Source organism: Larimichthys crocea, unplaced genomic scaffold (genome assembly GCF_000972845.2).
Source record: "Larimichthys crocea isolate SSNF unplaced genomic scaffold, L_crocea_2.0 scaffold239, whole genome shotgun sequence".
In the NCBI taxonomy this organism is placed as follows: domain Eukaryota; kingdom Metazoa; phylum Chordata; class Actinopteri; family Sciaenidae; genus Larimichthys; species Larimichthys crocea.
In genome coordinates, this window is record NW_020853172.1 from 91,303 (window position 1) to 117,520 (window position 26,218).

Genomic DNA, 26,218 nt, shown 5'->3' on the forward strand with positions numbered 1-26,218 from the left:
AGACTGAGGTCTGGCAGAGAGCACGCTGGGTAATCAGACTCTCTCCATGCGCTTAAAGTCACAGCGCCGCCTCAGACGATGTTTATTTACATCCAGCAGCCGCTTTTTCTCTCGGAGGAACCGTGAACGTGACGAAGAGTCTGAGGACGAAGCAGCCAGCCGCTGTGGTCTGCGCACATGAAGCGAGCCGCTCGGCTCTCACGCAGAGAAACTTTACGACCTGGAGTCGGTCGACGGTGACTCACCGGCTGCAAATATGCAGAGTAATAAGATCAAACTGTATCGATACCCACGCTGAGACACAGAGCAAACAACACGCTGGGTTAATAAATATGACAACATCAGTAAGACATCTGTATCCATTTAATCTGTCTGTACACAAACAAAATGATTCTTATTTTTAGGTGATTACACACTGATGGAAACGGCGTTGTGAATATTGTGGAAGTTCTCAGAGTTATAGCTGTGCCACCGAGCCTGGTGTTGTAAATAAAAACAAGTTTAAAGATAATAAGTCTGTCTTTTTTGTTCATGTATTTGTAAATACAATAAACACAGTGATGATGTGAAAATGTACTTGAAAGTACTCAATGCTCAGACTGCAATACTGTTTTATATATAATTATATAAACACGTGAGCTCAGTCAAAAAATAATTTGCACATTGAAGGATTAATAAAGTGAATCATCTCCTAATTATTTTGATCATGCATTAATCTGCAGGATGTTTTCATTCACTTTACTGTCTTTTAAGACGAGGAAGAAGAAGCACAGATTAAATATCACAATTCTGACTCACTGAATCTTTAAATTAACAAATGGATTAATCAAATGTGGGTGTTAAAGTTAACTAGTACCTCCAGCTGCTAGAGAAACGTAGTGCAGTACAAGTACACATCAGGAGATACTAAATAAACACTGCAGATGTTTACTTTGATACAGTACTCGTACTATTGAGAGCGCTCGTTTTACCTCCACCTACGTCCCAGCAGAGGAGGTGAAGTGTGGATGAAGGAGAGCCGGGTCGAACACTATCTGTTATCTCTGTGATGGAAACGTACCAGACTCTGAGCTGCCCGAGGTGATAAACTCCACCCGTCTGGTACACCATGCGTGGTTAAACAAACAAATGATGTGTAAATAGTGTGCGAGTCTACAGCTGATCTGAGGCCGGCGCTGCTCGTGACTAAACTGAGACGTTTTCCTCCAGAAGATCAGAAGATCGCAGAGCAGCCGGAGGAAACAAAGCTGAACCTGCTGCATGTTGCACCTTTGGTCAGGTACGTCCTGAGTGACGCCTCCTGCTGCTCCTCCAAACAGAGACAAACAACAGAGGAGAGGAGGGAGGAAGGAGAGGACAGATCAGCTGTCAACCACACTGAAATCTCGAGAGAACGATCAGTGTCACCTCCCTCCTCCGACCTTGGAAACAAGGGAGGAAGAGACGAAGGACAAGAAAGAAAAACAAAGAACAAGCCGCCTCCCATCAAACCTTTTAACATCAGCAGCGAGCGAGTCTGACGAGTACATTTTGATTCCTGGTGTCAGGAGTCGATAAACACAAAGCTGCTTTTCTCTGCGAGCCGTCATCACTTCTGCAGGTCGCAAGAGAGGACGACGCTTCCCGAACTCAACCTCATCAGATCCTGAGCCTCCAGAACAGCTTTATGACCTGAACTCACTCGCCGAAACATCCACATTTATCTGTCCGACTTAAAACGGCTGAAGTAGATCAGACGCGTCAAGAACTCGTTTCAGGTTAGTTTAGGTTACATTAAATTAAGTTCCCATGTGGAAACTGGGACATCAAGATTAGCAGAAGTACTGAAGCGTCTCATTTGAATCATGCTCTTATTTTGAAGGCCCCTCTCTCAGACTTCACTTTGAGTTAATGTAGCTAATGATCACGATGGAGTTGGTTTGTTGGTACAGAAAGTAAAAACACGATACTTTACGATTGACATTCTTCATCTTTCTAGAACATTAACGTCTCTGAGAGGCGGAAAGAGGACTAAAAACTGAAAATAGAAACGAGTCGAGTTAATGGGAGTTTGTGACTCCAATTACAGTGACGATGTTAATGAAAGTTTGTGACTCCAATTACAGTGATGATGTTAATGAATCAGACATCGCTGCAGTTGTTGTCTCGAAATAGTCCTCTTCGTCTGAGAGACCCTCAAAAAGTGGTCTCGAGAACTACACCGCTGATGTAGGGAGCTACGTTTGTGATCACAACACGTCAAGTTACTTCAGACCAAACCAACGATGTTATCCTAAACCTAACCACACCACGAGTTACCTGGCACCGAGCACTATCCAAACCTCTCCAGACAAACCATACATGTATTCGATCCTTTTTGTACCCACATCTAGAAAAACTTTAACCGTCGATTTATTTATGTACCTGGCAGAGTTGACAGTTAACCCCTAAAACATGGATGGAAAGCCAAAGGTATCAAATGAGGTCGTGTGTGAGCTCTCTTTATTTGTAGAGCACTTTTAATTCAAATGAAATGTGACACAAAGAAAAATCTACACGTGCGATTGATTCATCTTTGACTCAAGACAAAAAGAACCAAGTGGAACGTAAACGAAATTCGGATTTTATCTAAATGCGAGAAAAACGTTTAAATCTTCCCGTCACCGCGCAGCCTTCATGTCATTCCAGCTCTCCTCCTGTTTGTTTGACACTTTTACAGCCGAAAGCCTCGTTCATTAAACACGGCCTCTGCTAAACTCCACCATGGGATGTTTATTTGGCCGATCCTGCGTCGCCGTGGTGACGGCAGGGGCAGCTGAAGTAATTACCGCCCGATGCTCGTTAACCTCGAACAGAGCAGAGCTGTGAAGTTAACCTGCCTCAGGTGACGGACGGTTTTCACACGTCGATACTTCACAGTCAACCGCGTGACGTCTTTACGAACGCCGCACGGAGAGATTCATGTGCAGAGTGAAACTGGCTCTGCTCTCTCAATCTTCACCGTCTGCGGCAGAAAAAAAAAAAAACTCCACAGAGGGGAAATGAACACTGTTTCAAAGGGTGAATAAGTCTCCAGAGAGACTGACGGATATTTCCGGAGAACAATGGCTGTTTGAAACATTTAGCGCCGCTGACAGCTCATACAGCGCCATACAGGAAACGGTTAATGCGCGGAGAGGAAGTGAGAGCGGCAACAATCAGTTCAACAGCTTCCTGCAGGGAGGAGTGGAGGATGGGACGGGGAGCGCCGACACTGCTGCTGAGGAAACTGATCTGCACGTACTAGAGGCTTTTAAAAAGATATGTTGCATTTCTGTACCGCCTGATAATGATCCATACACTTTAAAAGGTTTATATTGTGTATTTTAATTATATGTATGAGTACTTTTCTTATCCGCCTTGTGTTCTATGAGCTGCTGTAAGAGGCAAACTTCTGATCTTTAATTAGAGCTGCAACATTTAAATTAATCGCCAGCTTTTTTTGATAATCATTTAATAGTTTTGAGTTATTTTATTGAAGATTTCAGCTTCTTGAATGTGAATATTTTCTGCTTCGTTTGGTCCTCTGGAGACACTAAACCGAATACGAGCGATCAGACATTTTATGGACCCAACAACTCGTCGATTAATGGAGAAATTGATGCTGCACTGACTTCCAAAGATTGAGTAGAGAAGAAGTGAGGCTGAAGTCAACAGACGGAGGTGAAGATACGAAGGAACAAGTGGAAAAACAGCTTTGATAAGACGACAGGGAGTCCCTCCTTTTCCTGTGTGTGTGTGTGTGATATCAGCAGTCTAAGTCAATCGCAGTCGGTAACACTTGACTGAACACCACCCTGCTCTTATCAGGTCAGACGGTGACCTTTCTCATGTTCAGAGCTGCAGTTTTATGACTCTGAACAAATCCACACTGTCCTGACAAGGTCTAAAAAAATGTGGATTTATTTCCACATACACAAACAAACTGTGCAACATTCACAATACTCTGAACTCAGACCCTGTCAGATAACCTGTAGGTATTACGTTTCATTATAACTTTAAACTTTTCATTAATGTGGCAGCGAACAATTCAAAGGAAATGTCTAATTTAATTCAGTCAGATTTGTTCACTCATCTATGTGTAAACTTCTGGACAAACGAAGGAGTGACCGGACCAGCAGACTCTTGTTTCCACGGCTACAGGCTCATTCATAAAGTCTGCCCATTATCAGGCGATTGACACTTAATCACAGCGTTAACAAAAGGCCTCTGATACAGATCTGTGTGTACAGGGAGGGAGGGCGGGGTGCTGATTACAGAGGAGGGGTATGATGACTTTTTTACGTTAATGTCAGAAAGTACTGCTTATCTCACTGACGGCAAACTTAAGGGTTAATGAGTAACGCAGCAGCTGTTTAAAAGGGAAGTGAAACACGTGGGAGGATAGATCTGAGGAGTGACGGTCAGACGCCCTCTGAGCAGTGATGGCGGTGGTTGAGAGTCACAGAAGTAGTCCGGAGTGTGTGTCTCATCTCCGGGTTTGTATTTCACAGATCCAGGAGTCGTGTGATACACTAGATTTCAGACGAGGAAGACAAATCTCATGTACTCGCTCTCTCAGAGAGACGATTCGGTCTCAGGTGTGTTTCTGCAGGTATAACATCAGGAGACGCCACAGGAATAATTTGTGCTGAATGACGGGTCAGAATTCAATATTCAAAACAAAAGATCATGTGACTTAAACCACTGTTTTCTAATTACAATAAAACTTTAAAAGGATTAGATCAGATGGCCCGTGTGTTGTCCAGGTCCTCGGGTTGTGTGTGCAGTGTTGCGTCAACCACAGACTCAATCATCATTGTGTGTGTTTGGAGAGAAATGGGATTCTTACCGTCGGTTCTGAGGGTCAGCAGCAGAGCAGTGGCCATCACAGCCAAACAGAACGGTAGACCTCTCATCCTGCAGCAGGACTGGACTGAGACCGGGCCTGAACTGGGCCCAGACTGGGCCTTAGCTCTGTGATTAGGAGCTTCTGGTCAGCGTGTCGCACTGAGCGGAGACACTCAAGTCCTGATAAAAGTCTTTAAATCCACAGGAGGAGTCGGGGGTGGGGGCAGGGAGGAGCTCCAGATGAGGATGGTCAACCGGAGGACAGGCAGGAGGGGTTGGAGGGAGGAGACGACGGGATGGATTCAGGTTTGGAGGGTGATATCACAATATCAGGTCCTCTTCTGTCTCACTGGCTCTTTGGGTCCAAAACCCTGAAGAAGGAAAAGACAGAATTAAAGTGAGTCAGCTGATACGACTGCACAGGATCTAAAACACGCCATCCAGAGCATCTGCTGCACCCGCTCCACACACAAACATCATGTTTGAGTCTACACATCTGTGTCTGCAGTATTTTAGAGACTGAAGGTGGCAAAAGCCGTTTTATCAAGCGGGGCTGGATTAAGCTGCTCAGAGGACGTTTGTTATTTTATTTGTCATGAGCTTATCTTATCTATAGACTCAACATTATTACAGATCAGTACAGCACTCATATCAGCCTACGTGACTCACGAGTTAGTCATCTGTGATGTTGAAAACATCAGATTTTCACAGAGTCGGAGAAGTGCAGCTCTGTGGAGGATCAGAGGAGGTCGTTCAAAAGTCCAAACATCAACTGACAGGTAAGTAACATCATCATAACCCTTCATGAAGGACACGTCTCTCTTTCTTCCTCTCACATTTACAGTTAAATTGTTAAATTGATCAGGCGATGCGGCAAATCAATCACTGTAGAGTTGTGTGTCGGTGTGTCGGAGGACGCTATTTGTGCAGAATGTGACCGCTGTCCAACAATCAGGGAAACTAAATTAAACTTCTTCGTGTCTCAATATTACAGCATAATTTGTGAGTCAGACACAGATTTAGAAACTGGTTCATGAAATAAACAAAGCCAGAACACACACACACACACACGTAGAGTATCAGAGTTTAGTCCATGCATCCACCTTGATAGTGCCAGTTTCAGAGACAGTTGTTTTCAGCATGCCCTGCCGTTAACACACATTGATCTGTGCGCAGTGACGCAGCTGAACAGTCGGATGATTTGAGTGAGAAAATGATTTTTGTCTAATTGTGATTGTTTGGCTGAACAAGACTGAAGAACAGGAGAACAGGGTAAAGTTCCTTGTACCAACAGAAGGCAGTGCTCTGCTTTGGTTTGGCTCCAGCTCTCAGTCTATCCCCCTCGTGACCCCTGCCGGCCCGGCTCTGGCCTCCGGACAGTCCAACTAACTACCAAATATTTGTCCCGGTGTTCTGTTACAGGCATTGGCCCCGCGCAGCGCTGTAACGGCATGTCGCAATTAGTGGGCGCCGAGAGGATGGGGGGTGTGTGTGTGTGGGTGTGTGGTGGGTGGTGGTGTGTGTGTGTGTGTGCGTGCGCGAGTAAATTAGCGGCGATGCACGGCCAGTGTCTGTCACTTTTCATTTGGGGGGGACAAAGAGGTCTGACCTGTGACCCACTTTTCACACATCTCTGACTGAACAAAGACGCACACACACACACACACACACATACAGGCGAGTGTGTGTGTGTGTGTGTTACTGTAGGTGAATGAGGGGGAGCTCAGTTGATGTGAGGCAGGAAAAGTGTGTGTGAATGTTTGGTGTGTGTTGGGGTTTGTATCACCGTCTAGTTGAGGACAAATATTAGATTTAAATACATAAACATATATATTCACTGCTGCTAACTGAATCTGCCGTTAGCAGGCAACAGAACCGGGCTCAGCAGCCGGACCGGACTCGAGCACAGCCTCCGACACCAGCAGAGAATAACGTTACACTACGAGGTGATCTACAGAGTTTTACGGCAACGTTTCGGCATGTGTGTTTCGTTCTCTCGGACTGTTTTTCCTTTGCCGTACCGAATCTGAATCCACCGTATGTGAGAGAGTATGTGTAACACACACACACACACACACACACACACACACACACACACAGGCGTCACTGTGTCGATAACAAAGTGGAAATCTCTTCACCTCGCTGCCACAACAAAACCTGAAGTTTGTTTGTGGCTCTTTGCTCCATTTAGAGACCGACAACAACAACAACACCAGCAGCAGCACGGTGAGATAACACACACAAAGACACATTCAGACAGATGGAGGGAGGGCAAGACGAGGCAGGTTCGGCAAGGACCGTCTGTTGTGAGCCCCCAAGACAGGAAGCTGCCTCCCCCTCTTCACACACACACACACCCTTCCTAAATCACCAGACACATCCATTTCCCTTTGAAAACACAAGGTAACACGAATGCACACACACTTGTATACAACTGGTGACTGACACGGAGACTGTGTTATCACCACTGACGGCTGAAACACTCAAAAACACAACAGAAAAAGTGAGACTGGAGGCTGAAATACCGGAGAGCACTCAGTCAACAAACAATTAAATCTGTCAACTCGGAGAAAATAAAATGTCCATTCAAGAAAAAAAACAAAAAAACCAGGGAGGTAAACCTGGAAGAAAAAAAACTCAAAACAGACTCCATACCCTGTGGGTGTCAGGTAACTTTCACTCCTCCTCCTCCTCCTCCTCCTCAGTACAGTCATGTTAAAACTCGTCTCTGACTCTTCGGTCTGCTTCTCAGTCAAACAACAAACTCCTTCTTCCCCCCAGCAGAAGCGAACACATCGATTGTCTTGTTTCCGCTAACTCAGGTTGAGCCGTTTAACACGTGCAGATCTTCAAATAATCAGCTATCAACACCTGAAAGTGACTGCAATAGCGCAAAGTACATTTATTCAAGTACGGTACTTTACTCGAGTCGCGTCGTGGTACTCGAGATCGGCTCAAGGCCACTTTTTAATGGATTCGGTCTCAATCCGGTCTGATCGTCGACGTATCGACTACAACGCCTCAGGAATGACAACAACCTCATCCAGTATCTAGAAAAATCAGAATAAAATAAATAATATTAATAAAATTAGTTGTAGTTCATCATTTGCATTGATCTAAACCTGATTAATCAGTTATGTTAGTGTGTACCGTCTTCTGAGGGATTCAACCCTGCGTCCTTTCACTCGTGTGTCCCCCCCCACCTCCTCCTCCTCAGTTAGCAGCGGTTAATGTAGCGTAGCTGCTCCAGCTAGCTGGACGTGACATCAGTGTCTTGGAGGAGGAACATTCAGCGTGACGGGAATGAAAGGAGGTATTGTTAGCGGTCCCACCTGTACAGAATAAACCGCCCTTATAGGGAACCACTGAGCCATAGCTGCCTGCCGCCGCCCCCCCTCCACCCCCACCCCAGGGGAAGGAATTTGAGGTCACACCGCTCTGGGGATGCTGGGAAATTTGGTCGGATAGAAACCCAAGCAGTAGGTTAAGACTTGTAGAAGAAAGAGAACTCTTTAAAGGCTTTTATAGAAGCTCCATGCTTCTGGGTATAATAACTTTTCATTTGGCTGGAGAGGTAGCCGGCTATAAAATCTATTATGTAAAATGATATCACAGCGCCATGACTGGTGGCTGCTGCAGCTTCTCGAGTGTAGTTATCAGTTTATTGTCCCGCATGTCCTCTATAACGGGGACGACATTACAAGGAGCTCAAATGGTAGATTCTCCAAACGCACTTTGGTGGGCGGCACTGCCGAAGAGCCCTTGAGCAAAGCAGCGAGCCTCTAAGAGCTCCCAGCCATCACTCCAGCATCGCTCCACATTTGTATGTCTATGAGCCCTCTCACTAACACTGCACAGGCTCGAGGTTTAATACCCACATCATTAGATGCTTTTATACTGGTTTGGTCTGTATTTTCCAGAGCTTTCAACCACAGCTCAGTGTCTTCATTAGGAGATTAGGGTTTGCAGAAATCTTTCAGTGTGTAAACATCGTGAAAACATCAGATTTGCAGTCACAGTGTCGTAGTTCACAGGCAGTCATCGCCGCCATGCCGCTTCCTTCATGCTTAGTTTTTTCTGGTTCGTGGTCATTTCAAACCTTTAGTTTATAAATTTACAGCCTGCTAAGCTGTTTTCTCTACAAAGAAGTCGACTTGGGGTCTTCTTGACAGCTGGATTGAATAATCACATCTTCAGTCGCTCTTGAATGAAATCTGGTGTGCCAACTGTCAGCAGCTGACACAATTTATTCAGTACCGATCCCCAGTAAAGTCCCACTGAGGTCACTCGCAGAAAACAATAAAAACAAACAACAAAACTCGTAAATCAGCGAGTAGGACTGATCCCAAGTATTACTTACCCCTCTGACCTAATGGTTCAAAAATGATCCCAGACAATGCGAACGATTGAGAAGGCTGCATGTGTTTGTTGGGAAAAGCTTTTTATGATATTAAAATGTTGGACGGCTTGTTTCGGAAAGCTGTGAAGCAGTTCCATCTCCTCGTGTCCACATCTGATTTAAAGCCCCTTCAAGGACTGTTAAAATGCTGTAAAATGGCACTGGACCTCAGTGTGGAAGGGGTAGACATTAATAATCCATCCCTAACAACCCCTTTGAATGTACTGCAGCACGAAGGGCCAGACATCAATAACCAAGCCTTAATGTGTCTCCACTTCCTGCTGAATGGCGGCAGACTAAATAAACGACACAGAGGCCTGATTGGCGGACCAGTGCCGAGCGACGGCTCCTGAGCTCTACAAATAAACACAATATTGAGAGAGATGAAGACCGTATGGAATCAAAACTTCATAAATATTTTATACACTGTCGCCATTGTCAGATATTATAAATATATAAAAACTGCAGGTCCTCAAACAGCCACTTGAGGCTGTCTTTAATCTGATTAATCTATAAAACGCTGATAAAATGCTGATCCAAGAGCTTCAATTGTCAAAGATACACCACAGAGAAGGAGTAAACCCTCACAGTTAAGAAGCTGTAACCAAACTTTTGGCTCCTTAAAAAAAAAAGGAGCAGATGAAGTTTGTTCAGTTGTTTATATCTGCTGATGAAGGCTCAAAATCCCCAGAACAAGTGGGTAAGCTGGAGCTTTTTTTTGTCACATTTCTTCCGTTATTGTTCACGTGTCTATGATTCTGTGCTTCACAGAATTACCCATTAGTGGCTGCTGCTTGCAGTGCATCCATGGATGTACAGACTAAACTACTATTGGCTGTCACCTCAGGCACGTTTTGGAGTTATGAAGAGCATCTTTTTATGATGTCTAAGGAGATGTATGTTGTAGTTTTGAGAACCAGTCTAAGAGTATCTAAAGGCAGAAGGATGACATTCATACTTATGAGTTTGTACACATTAGTAATGTGTTTTAATCATCTTTATGTCTGGTAGTAGCTATTTTAAGTTTATTTTAAAAAGTCTATTAGAAGTTTCTTCTCTGTGACAGCTAAAACACCACAGAAGAAGACGTGCCATCGCCTCACAGGAGAAGAAGTGAAGGATGCACTAAACTAGGCAGCAAGTTTTATTATTTTGTGTTTTTCTGCCTCTTCATTTCCCCCTTTCACTTTTTTTCCCCCTCATCTTACCTCCTCTGTCTTCCCCTGTTCTCATTTTCATCTGTTGCTTTACCCTTCTCATTATTTTCTCTCTCCCTCTCTCTCCCCCCTAGTTTTCCATCTCCTGTATTCCTCTCCCTCCCCTCTCTCCCTCCACCTTGGCCCCGTTCCCCATCCCCTCCAGGGGCCCCTCCTTGCAGGCGGGCCTCTGGGTGCTGCAGCAGCCTCCCGTTGGTGTCGGCGCCCTGCCCGACATGCCTTTCAGGGCCTGGGAGACTGCAGGCCAGACTTTCTGGCTCCACTGCCATTGTTTGCTTGGCTGCTCTGCGCCTCATCCCCGGCGATGGATTAGCATAAGAATACCCAGAATACCCTGAGCCACGGTGAGCAGCGCTGCGGGCCTCTTCCTCCCTGCATCTTCTGCTTCCTCTTCATCAACATCCTTTATTTAATCCCACAAATGTATCTTGAATGCTCTTCTTCTGCCGCGGAGTTTGTTAATGATCTTTAAGCCAACAGAAAAGGAGGAACGTCTCGAGTTGTTCGCCACAGTGGGAAATGAATCCATGATAATGTCCTGAGACTAGACGTCATATTTTCTTTTTAATGAAGATTTATAACACAAATTATGTTTTTTATTATGAGAAATAAAGAAAGAAATGTCAGCTAATAAATCGATTAAATAATTGTAATTATATCCAGTACTTCAAGGATAGAAGTAGGATAGACAGAAAATTAATCTATAATAATATTGGGAGATCGTTAATTATTTAAGTCATTCGCTCTTGGTTGGAAACCAAAACTTAATACGGAACCGGTATCTACCGGACCAGATCACAGTGCAGAAGCCGGTGCCCGAGCCCTCAGACGTGGACGTTATCGGCACCAGAAGCATCACATCACACGTTATCGTGGTAGTTAACATTACAGCAACACTCTGTGCACGTGCCTCTGCCGGCAGGAACCAGGCACCAGAAAGAATGAGTTGCATTGTAATTCAGCACGTCTGTGCTCTCATAATGAAGAAATGTCACACAGGCTTGCAGCACCGCACTGGTTTGGGCTTTTTAGTTGGTCCTGAACCCCAAATCCTGGCAGCGTTTGGGCAGTGTTTGAGCTGCAGACACACCCTTATCTTATTTGTTTGTGTGTGAGGCAGAGAGTGGGCAGCAGTGAAGCCTGATTTCATTAGAGGCTAACAGAAGATCTGCTGAGCAGCTGCAGCTACGAACTGAGGGGAACATTTAGTTAATCAGTCCCCCCTTCCTCTTCTTTTATCATGTTACAGCAACACAAATTACCCAGGATCCACAGGGGCGACATGTTTACGGTCCACAGCGAGGGGACATTTGAGTGGTAAACATTTTTATTATGCTTATATTCATCATGTTGATAAATAATTCGAATATTAGAGAACATTTGGTCCTGAACAAACATTCACATTTTATAAACACATTTTTTATTTCCCAGTGATCCAACACAGAAAAACTTTTCCAGTTCTGTTTGAAAATTCATTTCGTGGTGAAGGACACCAGGAGCAGATGGCGACGGCGTACTGTAGACTCGTAACTGAAATAAAGTGAGTGTGCATAAACGAAGCTTCTTTGTTTTCTTTGATTTTACTCCATCAGTAAGAGAGAGAGAGCGGAGGAGACTGAAGACTAAAGGGAAGATAAAAGTGGAATAAAATATTCTTATACACATTATCTGAGTTACGCTGCGGTTCTTAGACTTTTTATTCATGTACACTTTAATTTGATTTATTTATTCCTCCTTCTTTGTCGCCAATTAATCAATATCAACTAATTATTGATAAAGAAAAGGCTATTAGTGTTGGTAGTGATGCTATGAGCTCCCTGTGGACACTCAAGAGACAGACGGACAGACGTCGAGGCTGGTCATAAAATGAAACAATTTGGTTCCCTTAAAGTGATTTTAATCACTCTGATCGCCATAGAAACCAGTCCATCCCTCACTGGCACAGTACTGCCTTTGTCTACAGCTGAGTCATTAAAACAAACACACTCGCACCATAAAAACAACATTGTGATCATAAATCACACCGATGAGTGGACTGAGATCCCAACACGAGCCTCGCCCCGAGTTATACCAGAACAGAACCAGGCTGCTGGGAGGAGGACTGTGTCCATCAAGAGCTGGAATAATTAATAAACAATAAGAGATTACAATGGTATCATTTTCTTCCTTTGCTGCTCATCAATAGCAGCCTCCTCCTCCTCCTCCTCCTCCATCTGTATGACTGCCTTCCCCTCCCCCCTTCCTCCTAACAGTTGCTGGAATGTGGGAACCAGGTAATGGAAAATACACCCCGACACACTCACACACACACTCTCCGGGAAATCACAGCTCTGATAGCATCCTCGCCAACACTTCTCTCCCAGAGACAGGAAGTTTCCAGTTAAGTCCCGCCCTCCTCTGCTGTCAATCATTTCTACATGATCTGAGTATGGAGGTCAGCAGCATTTGTACGGCCTCCACAGCGAGCAGCCAATCGGATTCAGATGTTTCTTTCTGTCACTGGTCTGATCCCAGTATGAAGGAGTGGAAACTGGAGAGACTGGAGCTCGGACAACTTTCCCCAGAGACATAAGAACATAAAACTAAAATATAACTGTAATTATAGCAGACAGAACATTGGCCCTCTGCGTTTGTGTGTGCACGAGGGTGTGTGTGTGTGTGTGTGTGAGTGGGTGGTCTGGTCAGAGACTGGACTCGGATGGAGGCCGGATGGTTTCATCCACCGTGTCGCCTTGGAAACTACAGCCAGGCCACAGAGCAGAGCGTGGACGATACAACGATATAGGTGGTCCTGTGTGTGTGTGTGTGTGTGTGTGTGTGTGTGTGTGTGTGTCTGTCTGTCTGTCAAGAAACAGAAAAAAAAAAGCATACAGAAGGAGAAATGAACATAGATGTAGAATCAGAAATATAAAGTTAAAGATGAACCAAAAGAAGTCCACGAGGAGGAAGGCTGTGTTTTTTTATTTTTATTTTATTTTCTGGGTTTTGATCTCTGAATGTTTGACGCTGATGTCCTGAAACAGTCGAGCCGTTGGTCACATGCAGAGGCAGGAAGAAACTACATCTAATGTGAGGAAGAGGAGCGACTGCTTGTGGATGTCAGATTAGAGAGATCCTCTGGTGATTCACAATCCTTTTAAGGAATAATTTTCCAGGACCTTTCAAGGACATTTTCCATGATGTTTTTCTTAACACGTTCTCAAACTCAGCAGGCAGATCTGATGGTGTATTTTAACATTTTTATTGCTTATTATTATTAGAAGCGAAACAGGTTTCTTTACACCAAAATGTGACACAAGCTACGGACACTGCAGATGTACAAAATCAGAGTTTTTAGAAGAAGGGAGTCGAACGTCTCTCCTGCAGATGTTTGGTGAGTGTTAAATTCTTAAATGGTGCAATGCTCCTTTTCCTCCCATCGACACTCTGTTGGATGCATGTTTTTTTGTGTTTAACGATCTTCTAATTAGGCGATGTGAAAAATGTTTAATCGTTTTTCAAACCTTGAACAAATGAGTGAAGCCGCTGACTGAAAGCTGAACACAGTGACGATAGACTTCTGAGGAATTTATGGCACGTCTGCAGAGTTTCTGATAAACGGGGGAGGAGTGTTCACTGAGTGTCAGTAAAGATAACATCAACACCAAAACACTCCTCCTCCTCCTCACACACATTATCACTTTACTACAACTTTATATTTGCTGCTATAATAACTTTATTATTCTAGAGAATATCTGAGATGTGCAGTTGAATAAATGTAATTACAGCTGCTTGATGTTCGACACCTTTTAAAAACACACATGCAACCATTTACTGCTGTTACAGACTGAACACGATCAGTTGATGATAAACCTACAACACCATCAGTCAGTAATCAATAAACAACCATTAATCAAAGCTCATAGCTCCTATCATATGTTCTTTTCTGCATCAATATGATCCATAAAGATAAACTGTGTTTCTATAAAAACTGCTTGGTGGATCAGGAATATGGCAAATTAAAACACAGACTCTAATCACTGTTAATTCACAGTCTGTCGTGTGTGTGTGTGTGTGTGTGTGTGAGAGAGAGTTGGAGGGTTTTATTTTTAGCCGTTTCTGGTTTCCTGCTTCCTGTTTGGTGCTGAAGAGAAGCACTGCTACCTTTTGATATTATCAAAATTTCATCAGAGCGTGGAGATGAGAAGAAGACTGCAACCGCAACACGCCGACAGACTCGGATAAAAGGCTGCAGTAATGTGTTTATCACCGATGTTTTGTCCTCCCTGCTTACAAACACGAGGCGGTCTGAATATTAGAAACACCTTTGGATATTACGCCACATAAATGACGAAAGGTCGACTTCATTGCCGAACAGTTGTGCTGAGCTGTATTACACGTGTACCTAATAATACGGACACTGTGATTTTGTGATATAAAATAAGACACAAAGTTCTTCAGTCTGAATGGATACATTAACAGCGGTCAGTGCAGCGGGCTGTAGCGTAAGCTGAGCCGGGGACGATCTGATCTGAGCCGGGCTGCAGTGCAGAGGGCAGTGAGCAGGGGGTGGTGAGCGGGGAGGCGGGGCTGCTGCTGCTGCTGCTGCTGCTGCTGCTGCCATATGGGAGTGATTTTGTGCTGCAGACTGGACGGCTCTGTTTGAAGGTCTGTCAGTGAGCTCTGAAACGCAGACACTTGAGTCACCGCGTCCTGAAACAAAGGCAGCGAAATCTGCCTCGATTCAACACGCAGTCACGTATTGAAGACTGGAGGAGGGGGGGCAGACAGCGTTTCTAACATACTTTGATTGTTCCTCGCAAGTTACAATAAGAAATATAACTTGGAAATCAAAGCAGCTGGTGACTCATAAAGGAGAACTCGCTTGATGAAAAAGCATTTTTACGACTTTTACTGTCGTTTAACGTCACAAAAGTAATGCTGAAACTGACACTTGTCAACTTGTGTTTGAATATATTTTATATATCGAATATAATTTCACTTTAGACTAATGCACAATGAAAACAATCTGTATTAAAAGTCTAATGACTCCATTTATATCGAGCTGTAAAGTGTGTCAATGGCTTAGATATATAATGAATAAAAAATGTTCTAAAATCTAACAAAAATAAGTGATCAGTTGAATAAAACTGAACAGAAATCAGTATATACACACACAGCAGGGTCCAGATCGATCAGGATGCTTCAGGACACACACAGTCCCGTCAAGGTGGCAGTGAAGCTACTGAATACTGGGATTAATTCATCTGGTATCGTGTCCCTACTTTAGTGGATCAGAACATATCAGGTGTGGAAATTAATCTGCAGACCAAACGTTTCTCTGGATGTCTCGACAAAGAATAGAGTATGTGTCCAACAGCAGACTGGGTAAGACTTGTTTTTAGGAGGAGTGAGGCCGGTATAAAACGGAGCAGTTGGTCACTATAATCAGATTAATTTGCAGCCATGCTGGATTAAATTACAACAAAATCTGATCAAAACGGTCTTGCTGCTCTGCCTGGATATCAACAGACGTCAGACTCTGAAACAAAATAAAATTTCTGACTTTTCAAGACTTTCCAGGAATTTCCAGGAGTAACAGACAACCAGCCTGGTTGTAATTGTACCTACTGCTCGCCGTTGATGTTTTGAATCAGAAAACGTTTCACAAACTTCAAAACTTTACCACGGACTACAGAAACCAGAACAATCCTCAGCAACAACACAACAACAAAGACACATTTTTAACATAAAGAATACACACACACACACACACACACACGTTCTCTTTGCATTACTTCACTGATATCACACACACAGATCCAGACGCAGCCTTCAGGCGAAGTGTAATCACTGCTCTTCCTGCTCTGCGGTTATTAATCAAACCAGATGACAGCTCAAACGACCCAATCAGAGCCTGCAATTAAAAAGCCAGGAAGCCTCCTGATTGGCCAGCACTGCCTTTCAGCCCAGAGGTCAAAGGTTAATCTCCTCAAGGAGCAAGAGGGGGGAGGGCGATCGGCTAATTTAGTTTTAAAGGAGTAATCACCGGTGCCCGTTTGAAAAAAACAAAACAAAAAAAATGTTTATGCTTTGGTGTGTGTGTGTGTGTGTGTGTGTGTGTGTGTGTGTGTGTGTGTGTTAGAGACACAGGGTAACTGAAAAGCAGCAGAAAAACTAACCAGTAATGTTTTTCATGTGACCACAATAAACATCCTGCAGACGTTACACACTGACTGCAGGGAACTGAGCTGGAACAGTGTGTGTGTGTGTGTGTGTGTGTGTGAGTGTGTGTTCCCATACCTGACTGGTGGCTCCATGGTAGAACAGTGTGTGTGTCAGTGCACGGCTCCATGGGAAATGTAGTCTTGAAGCAGAGGAAGCCGGGGCAGATCAGACCAACATCACAAGTACCAACCTGTCAGAGAGACAAGCAAGGATGATCAAACACACAGGACAAAAACATCCGTCTGAACTGAAACATTTCCATGATTGTGATGTTTATCGGAGGTTTCTGTTCCACGTGCAGAAAAAACTGCTTCAGATTAAAATGACACGAAGAGGAAGATCAATTCTGCCGGTAAGTGACTTCAAGATCTCACATGGATTGATTAGGACTTCCTCCTATGAATTAAAGCAATGTGTGAACAAGATCTCTTTGTTCATTTCAATGAGTGCTATAGTGAAATTTAAGTAGTCTAGATTTTGGTAACAACCCCATGAACCCTAAAGTACCAATGGTACACCACTGCTGTAACACCATCGACACCAACACATCACCTAAAAAATCACTGGAGATCTCTTAAAATGCCATTAAGGACCATGGAAACATCTTGATGTTCATTTAAATCATCTAAAAAGGATCACTTTAGGACTCTATGTACCCTCTCAGAACCTAATTTAAGACCACTAAAAACCACCAAGGACTGTTGAGAACTCATTTCAGAATCCAAGAACCCGCTCAGGGAACAGCAGAACCTCCAACAGAACTTCATCAAGGACCACTTGAAAGCCAGAGGGTCTGTGGGAACCTATTGAAAATCCCCTTAAAGATAACTGGAACCTCAGTGATGAACACTAGTATCACTGACTCCTGCAACACATTCACAGGACCCCTCGGGGATCAATGAACACCCTTTAAGGCTCCTTGCACTTTCTGAAGTTCACTACAGCCCCTTAGGCTCCTCCTTGAAGAGTCCCGGCCATGACTGTGCTCCATCATTAGATCAGTGAGCGTTTGTAAGGAGATAAGTGGAGCAGCGTGGCTGACAGTCGGAGCCTCCTCCCTCCTCGTCCCCGCCAACACAGAAGCCTTTTTATTTGACAGCACAGAGCTCCTCAAAGGACGCTTTATTTAGTCAAGGAGGACGACGTCAGGAGAGTGAGTTAATATTCACACCCAGAGTCCAACGCTGGCCAGCGGTTTATAGACTCTGAGCAGAGATACAGCAGACAGGACAGGAAACTGTTTGCACAGCAGCCAAACCTACAAAATAAAGTCCTGATGTCATGATTTAAACGTGGAGGTATTATTTACAGTCTGTGTCTTATTCTAAACATGTTACAGTCATATTTATACAAAGGCAGAACAGAACATGTTTAAAAGACACAAACAGGAGTGACACCAGGTAAACCAGGTGGATGTAAACAAGCCACCTTACTTGTAAACCTGTGTTTAACCCTTACAAGCTTAATTTTCAATGCCTTCACAGTATGGGCTAAGAAAATCCTTATCCAATGAAATTTTGAACTACAGATCTATTTAGTATATAGATATGACAACCATGAGACGCTGTCCTTACTTACTGACACATCCTCCTCCAAATCACTATCAGCTTCCTCATCGTGGAAGATCTGATCAAGTCTTGCTGCTATAACCTCTGCTTCTCTGTTGCTGAAAGATTACGCTGATACACTGCATGTGGCAGGAACTAGAGCTGTCACGATACCAAGATGAGTAACCACGATACTGTCGTGCAACTCTAGTGGGAACACAGACAGTTCTTCTCACATTGTCAAGGGTTAATATAAACTATAATATTCTATTTAATGTCAACAACCTCCTGTATTACCAGTTATGTGCAGGGTCTGAATACTCGCTGAATATACGGATACGTCGTCCATTCTTTATACCGTCATTGTGTTCAACTTCAAAATATTTCTGGGTGCAACAAATGTCATTTCTTTATTTTAAGAGCCCTGAAAGGGGTGGAACTAAAAATGTAAAGTTTGTCCTGAGGGTGAGGCTAGAGGAAACCCAAAAAAAATAAATAAAACAAATTCCTTGAGGTCAAAGGTCAGGTTCAGCAGTCAGTAGGAGGTCTTCAGCGGAGTCTAGAGGGTCTGAATCTGGCTCCTTTAGCTTCACACTACACCACTCTGCTGCCGCCAAAACGAACACTCTCAGCTGGAAAATGTACTCAAGACTGTGGAAAACTTTAATTATGAGTTGACCAGCAGCTTCAGAGTGTGTGTGTGTGTGTGTGTGTGTGTGTGTGTGTGTGTGTGTGTGTGTGTGTGTGTGAGATAGAGTGTGTGTTGGGCTCCACCCCAAGGGAGGAAAAATGACAGCGGTGGGGATTCAGCCGCTGAGTTATTATAGAACAGACGAGGAGAAAATAGATGTCCGAAGACGGGGGCTGAGAGTGGTCACGAGGTTGGCGAAAAAACAGCTGCTGCCTCTCTGTCCAACACACATACACACACTCGAACACACACACAGACCTCGTTTTTATGGATGGAGAGGCGTTGCCAAGAAAAAGACACAGGCGGAGGGAAAAACAGATCCTGCTCTCCCACACACGAGGCTGAGCTGAAGTGAAACACAGCTCTGCTTTCCATCCAACTATTTTTATGTGAACGACAATGAAGGCTAACAGCCAAGTTAAAATAGTAAATAAACCTTGTTAACATAGGAAAACAAAACAAACAAGCTGGGGGAGGGGAAAGACAAATCAAAGTGAATGAGGCAAACAGGAAAGAGCAGCACTGAAGACATACAGAGCTGATCAAAGACTCAGACTCCAACAAACAAACAGTCATCAACAACTTTTTATCATTGATCAGGAAACTTTAAAATAGCTCAGAAATACCTGGTATAGTTGACAGATGACAGAGTGATAAAACACTTCATGGGGACTTTAATCTGTGGTCTGAATGGTGAAGTTATTTCTATGCATCTTAATATAAATAATCAATCACCAGCTGACACTTAGGTGCAGCTGATGTTTACTTGCTTCAGAATTTATTATATACTCAACCAGTGGAAAATAATGAGCAGAGGAAAGGGTGGGAGGACAGAGAAGCTTGATTTCCACAGAAGCTTCATTACCACCCACAGATACCTTTAAAACGGCACAAATATTAAAGCTTCATGTGAGTGAAAGGTCAAATGCATAGGAGCAACATTAAGAAAGACACCGACCTATCCCGAGAGCCGAAACTTAAAATATCAAACATAACTGCCCAGAGCTCAAGGATGAGGAACTGGAACAGGGATCGATCACAGGAAGTCATGACGACCTATTCTATTCAGCTAAGAGACACAAGCTGCTAAAAACAAAACACACTTACAAAATGTCAAGAAAGGAAATATTCTAATATTCTTAGGGTACATTCAGACAATAAGACGAGCTAAAATATCGGAAAACACAAAATAAACAACATGAAATTGTTCCATCAATCCCAGCTATTAAAAATAAACCTTTAATCCACAGAGTTAGATGTGAAAATACTGTTCTTCCTCTCACTCGGAATCACCCCCCAAATAAAACGTCAAGGTGACCTTATGACTAAGAAGAAACAATATAAACCAGTTTAACTTCTAACTCTTGCATTTCCCATCTGTATTTCTATTTATTTGTGACATCTGAAAGGCCTCACGTAGATTAAGAAAACAATATAACCAGTTTAACTTCTAACTCTTCTCTGCATTTCCCATCTGTATTTCTATTTATTTGTGGCATCAGAAAAGCTTACCAAATTTTTGAGAATTTTTTTTGGCCTTTTTAAGTTTTATTTTGATAGAGACAGCTAAGATTGACAGGAGAGATGGGAATGACATGCGGGAAAGAGCCAGGTCGGATTCGAACCCGGGGCTTCAGCAGCAAAGACTGATCCTGCGCACATGGGGCGGCTGCTCTCTACCAACTGACTAAACCCACCCGCCCGAACCAGGAGATGTTTAAAGTGTTTATGTTTTACTGTCATTTCCACTCAGTTTCTAAAGCTTCACATGTGCAAAGACAGACGACAGTCAGACGATCATTTCCCAGAGTTCCCTGCGTTTCTGTACTACCATGGCTCTGGGCTGTTACACTACCGCACCACCTATTTAAAAAGAACAGGAAGTTAGAGGGAATGTCTGCGCCAACACGCTGACCTCACTTTCCTTTCTAACATTTTCCCCCTAAACGTGTTTCGCAAGATTATATCTGACCAATATTGTCACCACGAATTATGAATTTCAGTGCAAGAAAAAGCAGGTTTTGTTTCGGCCTTTAAAAAAAAACACATACGGCCTTTCATTGACACAACACGTGTTAAATATGGCGGGAATACAACACTCTGCTGATCAGCCTGCTGTCATTTATTCGACACATTTTCTGTCTGCGTGCAACCCGGTAATTAATGTACCAAAGTCAAAATTCAACCAGTTTGGCAGCATGGGAGTGGAGATGGCCGAGAGCCACGTCGGTTCTGAAGCATGAACTGCTCCGAGGCAGCTGATGGCTAAATCAAATTCCTGCGTTGGAGCGACGTGTCGGGTGAAGGGTGTAAACCACAGTCTGACAGAAAAGCTGTGAAACCAGTCCTCCTCACGTAAGGAAGGCAGCCAGAGGTATGCAGGCCGTGAAGGTAACATAAACACAGACACACGCGAGCTCACGGCGACAAACACTCAGTCGCATTCTGCAGCTCAAACCGGGAACAGACGAGTTCAACTGAGGGATTAACAGATCATTTTCACACAGATGTTTTCTGGACTGTCGGTCGAACAAAAGATGTTTGCAACATCTCCTTGTGATTTTCACAGCTAAATAAATTGAGAACACAATCTAGAGATGAATCGACACCTGGGAATTATCAGGAGTCCTCATTTTGAATTTAAGCCATCAAAACTTACAGCTGTAAATTAATTTTACTAGACTGCCACAATTAAGCACAATCTTTGGCATCTTTCTCCGTACGTGAACTGATAAAAGAAGAATGCGTCACGTCATGCAGACCTCAGTAACAAAAAAACAGTTTTATTCGGGTTACAATCTACAAATGTTACTCTGAGGTGCATTTATTGAAGTCACTACATCTGTGTTTGGTAGGGATAGCCTTGCTGATCATCTGCGATCATGATTTAATAGTATAAAAAGTCCTGGAGGTCCTGGAATCCTTGAAAAACATCTGGTCTTTGTTGTGGCTCAAAAACTGACGTTGGGTCTCAACTTGAACCAGAACATCTGCCGATTAATTCTATATGCAAACCACTGAGTCTTGATTCTTACAGACTGATTTTATCGACAGAAAACGAATAGAGTACCTCCGCCAGCAGCTGTTTAGACCACTGTCAAGTCACCTGACCTTACCTTTAAAGCCTTAAGTTACATTACACTGACCTCCAGATGAGCTACTTCACTATTTCAGAGCCTGGAATTGGACCACCTGATATGAAACATCCATTGACCTCACCTGCAATCAAAGACAGTGAGCCATGACTCTGAAGGCAATTAAGCACTCAGAACATGTCATCTTTTTTTTTTTGTCTGTTGAAGCAGGATAGCCTACCTACATTTTCCCCAAAACCCCTGCAGGCAATACAGTGTGTGTGTGTGTGTGTGTGTGTGTGTGGTGTGTGTGTGTGTGTGTGTGTGTGGGGGGCTGTTGGGTTGCACAGCGGGCGGGATGCTGGCAGGAATGGAAGCGAAGCGTTTCAGATTCTGATCTCAGGGTTAAAGCCGGCAGCTTTCGCAAAACCAACAGAGGAAGACGAGAGCAGAGGGACGAGTGTGGGAGCTGGGAGGAGAGACATGCCATCAAGTCAACCAGCAGCCAGAGCTAATTGAAATTAAAGACCAGAAACGAAGACACAGGGAGGGAGGGAGGGGGGGAGCGCTTGCTGCTGCTTTCCAGGATCCCGGGCAAAGTAGGAAACGCAGCGATGAGGTTGGTGTGCTGGACTGATATTTCTTCATCAGGGCTGCAGCCGGCAGGGGGCCAGAATATAAAACCACCTACAGTTCACCAGCCAGACTCCAAAAGGACGGCTGAGAATCAAGAAAAAACAACCGCCAGCTACAAAGTTTAGAGATAATAATAACTCTCTCTATAAAACATCATCACGGTTTCTCTTCTCTGACTGACTGTTTTACCATTTAATATCTTATTTTCATGTCAAGATATTATAATAGAGATTTCTTTCTGTGCAAGATGAGCTCACAATAAACCTGATCATAGAAACAAGCTTTATTCTAACAGGATGTCATGGCACTACAGTCCTCAGCTGCAACTAACGATTATTGATCGAATCATTGATCTGATTAAACACAAGGTGACGTCTTGTTTTGTCCAAAACATGAGAGTTCAGTTTACTATCAGAGTATGAAAGAAACCAAAAAATATTCACGAATAAGAAATAAATAATCAAGTAACCAACTCACGTGACAACTAATCGTAATACTAAAGTGAGAAGGCTCCATCATTTATCCATCTGAGCGAATTAGACCTCAAACGCACCGTCCGGCATAAAGTCGGTCAGACGGTCTAATCCAGGTGGGAAGGACAGCTCTGTTAGCGGTGGGCTGACAGGGCTCAGGACACTGGGCTCAGGGAGCAGGACTCGGGGGGTCAGAGGTCATGGTGGGGAGATCAGGGTCACAGTCACTTCAGAGGGATCACGCACCTATCAGCAGGAGGATTACCGGGAAAGGAAGAGCAAATCCCTCAGGAATGAAGACAGGCAGACGCACGAAGACCCCCAGTTTAGATCATCGTCTTAACACAACTACTTATTTAACTTTGATGAATGAGTTCTTACTGCAGAGTTAGAGCTCAAAACACTAATGTGGGTCTAATCTTCATGCGAGCTAGACATTTGGTTCATTGTGTTCCTTCCTAAAGGACTGTGCTGATGATAGCCGAGGTAGTAGCAGCCTCAATGACAAGCAGCTCAAAGCATCTGGCATATTAAAGCAGCAGTTGTGGTTAAAAAGCCAAAAGAGGGAAATTATTTTACTCAGTGCTCCTCAAGATTACATACTCAAATAATTATTTATCTAAGATCTATGGCTTTGAATATTTTGTTTTGTCCACAACAATCCAAACAATCTTTCTAGTCTTCTAATCACTGAAGACTGATGCCATTGGCTGCCATGCAATGTGCCAACTGCTCATCTCAGTTTTTAGGAGCAAACCATTCATACGCATTCAAACACGATCACGAGCAATTTTGGGGTACGCTTCGACGTGCAGACTGGAGAGCCGGGGACCGAACCATCTTTTAAATTGTTAATTGATTATAAAAATGATTGAAAGATTCATTTTCTGTCGAGTCACTCATCGATCAATGGTAAATAACCGAGTCCAGATGCATCGTCACTGTTTGTAACCAAATTTCCCTCCACAAACTGCGGTGAGTACATCAGACATGTTCACTGAGAACCAAACCGACCTCCAGGACACAAACACTGGACACGACTACAGCCCAAACACAGCTCAAGTCATTCACTACAGTCAAAATACTATGAGCCATTGTTCTGTTCGCGTTGTGAAGGAAAGAAAGCGCCGGCGTCGTGATCTCTATATAAGATCTGATTTCATCCTGTGGTTTGGTGAGCCTTCAGATTTTTGAACTCTTGGGGAATGCGGTCCTGTCCACGGCCCTTCACTGCTGTCACATGACCACAACAATCACACATGGCCACAAGTAATCACATTCACAGCGGTGGAAGAAAAAAGGGCAGGTTTCACTTGAAATGGAGTCTGGGCAGAGCGTGGCAGCCCTGACAGACTTTAGAGTGACCATTAACGTTAGAACGAGGCGGCGTTTGCTCTCCTAGCATCGAGCCGTTGGTGGAGCTGATCTGAATTATTCACTGGGTGTATTTAAGCAGAGATCAATACATTAAAAGGACAACTGGAGCCATTGGAGACGGTGAACATGGAGGCTGCTTCGACCTTCAACTGAAGCCAGAGAAGGAAGCATCGACCAATTTTAAATATTTAACTGAACATATTCAACATAACATCTTTGTAAACTGGGCTGAGTCGAGAACAGGGGCCTGTTCATTTAGTCTGTGGAGTAAATGTGGTATAGTTGTATGGTAATACAACATGGTGTGAAATATTTGCCCGTGGGCATTTCATGGCAGTCGAACTGATTTAATCTGAGCGTTTCAGGGGACGCGACTAAAGAAACGGTTTTTGTACGAGTCATGAATGGTCCAAATGTTCACAGCATGCAGCTGAAATGAAAAAGAGAACACCAACAAAAAAATAATACGTCCAGCGGCCTTATCTGGTCTAATTCTGTGCAAACCGACTGTCATTCGGGCCGTTCTGCATTAAAAAAGAGACAGAAGCAGCTCTTAGCGATGTTCATCACAGCTGAGCAGCTGACGGTGGTTTCTAGTTTGTACAGTTAATAAACAATCGTTTTTCGTTTTCATACAAGTAATAAACTCAACATTATCACATCTGGCTGCCGTGTGTTTGTGATCAGTGATCTGCACATTGTGTTAAAGATGGAAATACTAGCAGCCACACACCAGAGCAGATGTGACATACTTCTTGTCACTCATCACCACAGATTGCTGCTGCTGCTGAAGTTACAGTCCTGTGCTACTACTAAACTACAGCGGCTGCTCGTTTACTTCTGCACACACATTTTACTGATCCAGAGTCCGGTCTGATCTCTTGGCTTTGGTCGTTCTCAAGAAACTCAAGTCTCCCCTGAAGCAGTTTCACCATTTGCCACACATCCAGGAGAATGAAAACACACGGTGCAGGATATAAAATACTCTGCAGGGATGGAGGGGGAGGTGAAGGAGGTGGAGGAGTGAAGAATCGTCCCTTGTGTGCTCGGCTCCCATTTACTGCCTTTATTTATCTGCTGCGCTGCAGCAAAGAGGCTGGACGTATGGAGAAGGAGAAGGAGGAGGAGAGGAAGAGGGTGGATTGCATGTTTCCTCCCCGGCTCAGCCACTCTGTCTCCAGGCTGCCGGGGGAAGAGAGGAGGAGGGAAGAGAGGCAGACAGAGGGGAGCGGCGGAGATGTGAAACCTGATCTCCTCCCTACCTCCTCCCTCCATCCCTCCTCCACCACTGCCACCACCTCGCCAGAGAGCCTCCGAAGACTCCCGGAGTAATCTGATCCTCGGCCTCCGAGACTGGAAACACACTCCGAGAGAGGGAGAGGTGGAGGAGGGAAGAAAAGAAAAATGGAGGAGGAAAAAAAGAAAAAAGGGAGAGAGAGGGATAGAAATAGAGCAGAGGAAAGAGAGAGATCCCCAAGTTCCAGCCTCCAAGACGGAAACACTCCCGGAGGGAGAAAACTGAGGAGGGAAGAAAAGGAGTGAGGGAAAAGGAAACAGATGGAAAAAGAGGCGATAAAAAGAGAGCTCTTGTGGGCAGGACTGCAGACTGAAAAGACTCAATCAGAGAAGAGAGAGACCTGAGATGGGCAAAAGAAGAAGAAGAACGGTGGAAACAGACGAGGAGAAATACATGTTAACTCGTTCAGTCTGCACAGTTTCTGAGGCCTGTTGCACTGAACAGGCAACAAA

General features: G+C 44.0%; 1 protein-coding gene across 2 annotated transcripts in view; it reads right to left on the reverse strand.

Moving 5' to 3' along the window:
- The window catches only part of LOC104934248 (bone morphogenetic protein receptor type-1A), a 46,503-nt gene that overhangs the window by 7,142 nt on the left and 13,143 nt on the right, over nt 1–26,218 (reverse strand). For both annotated transcript variants that reach the window (XM_010749872.3, XM_010749871.3), the window contains exons 2-3: nt 16,747–16,861; nt 4,850–5,219 (exon numbers count right to left, since the gene is read on the reverse strand). In XM_010749872.3, coding sequence (XP_010748174.1) covers nt 4,850–4,916 — 67 coding nt within the window. In that variant the 5' untranslated portion in view covers nt 4,917–5,219; nt 16,747–16,861. The remainder of the gene's footprint in view (nt 1–4,849; nt 5,220–16,746; nt 16,862–26,218) is intronic.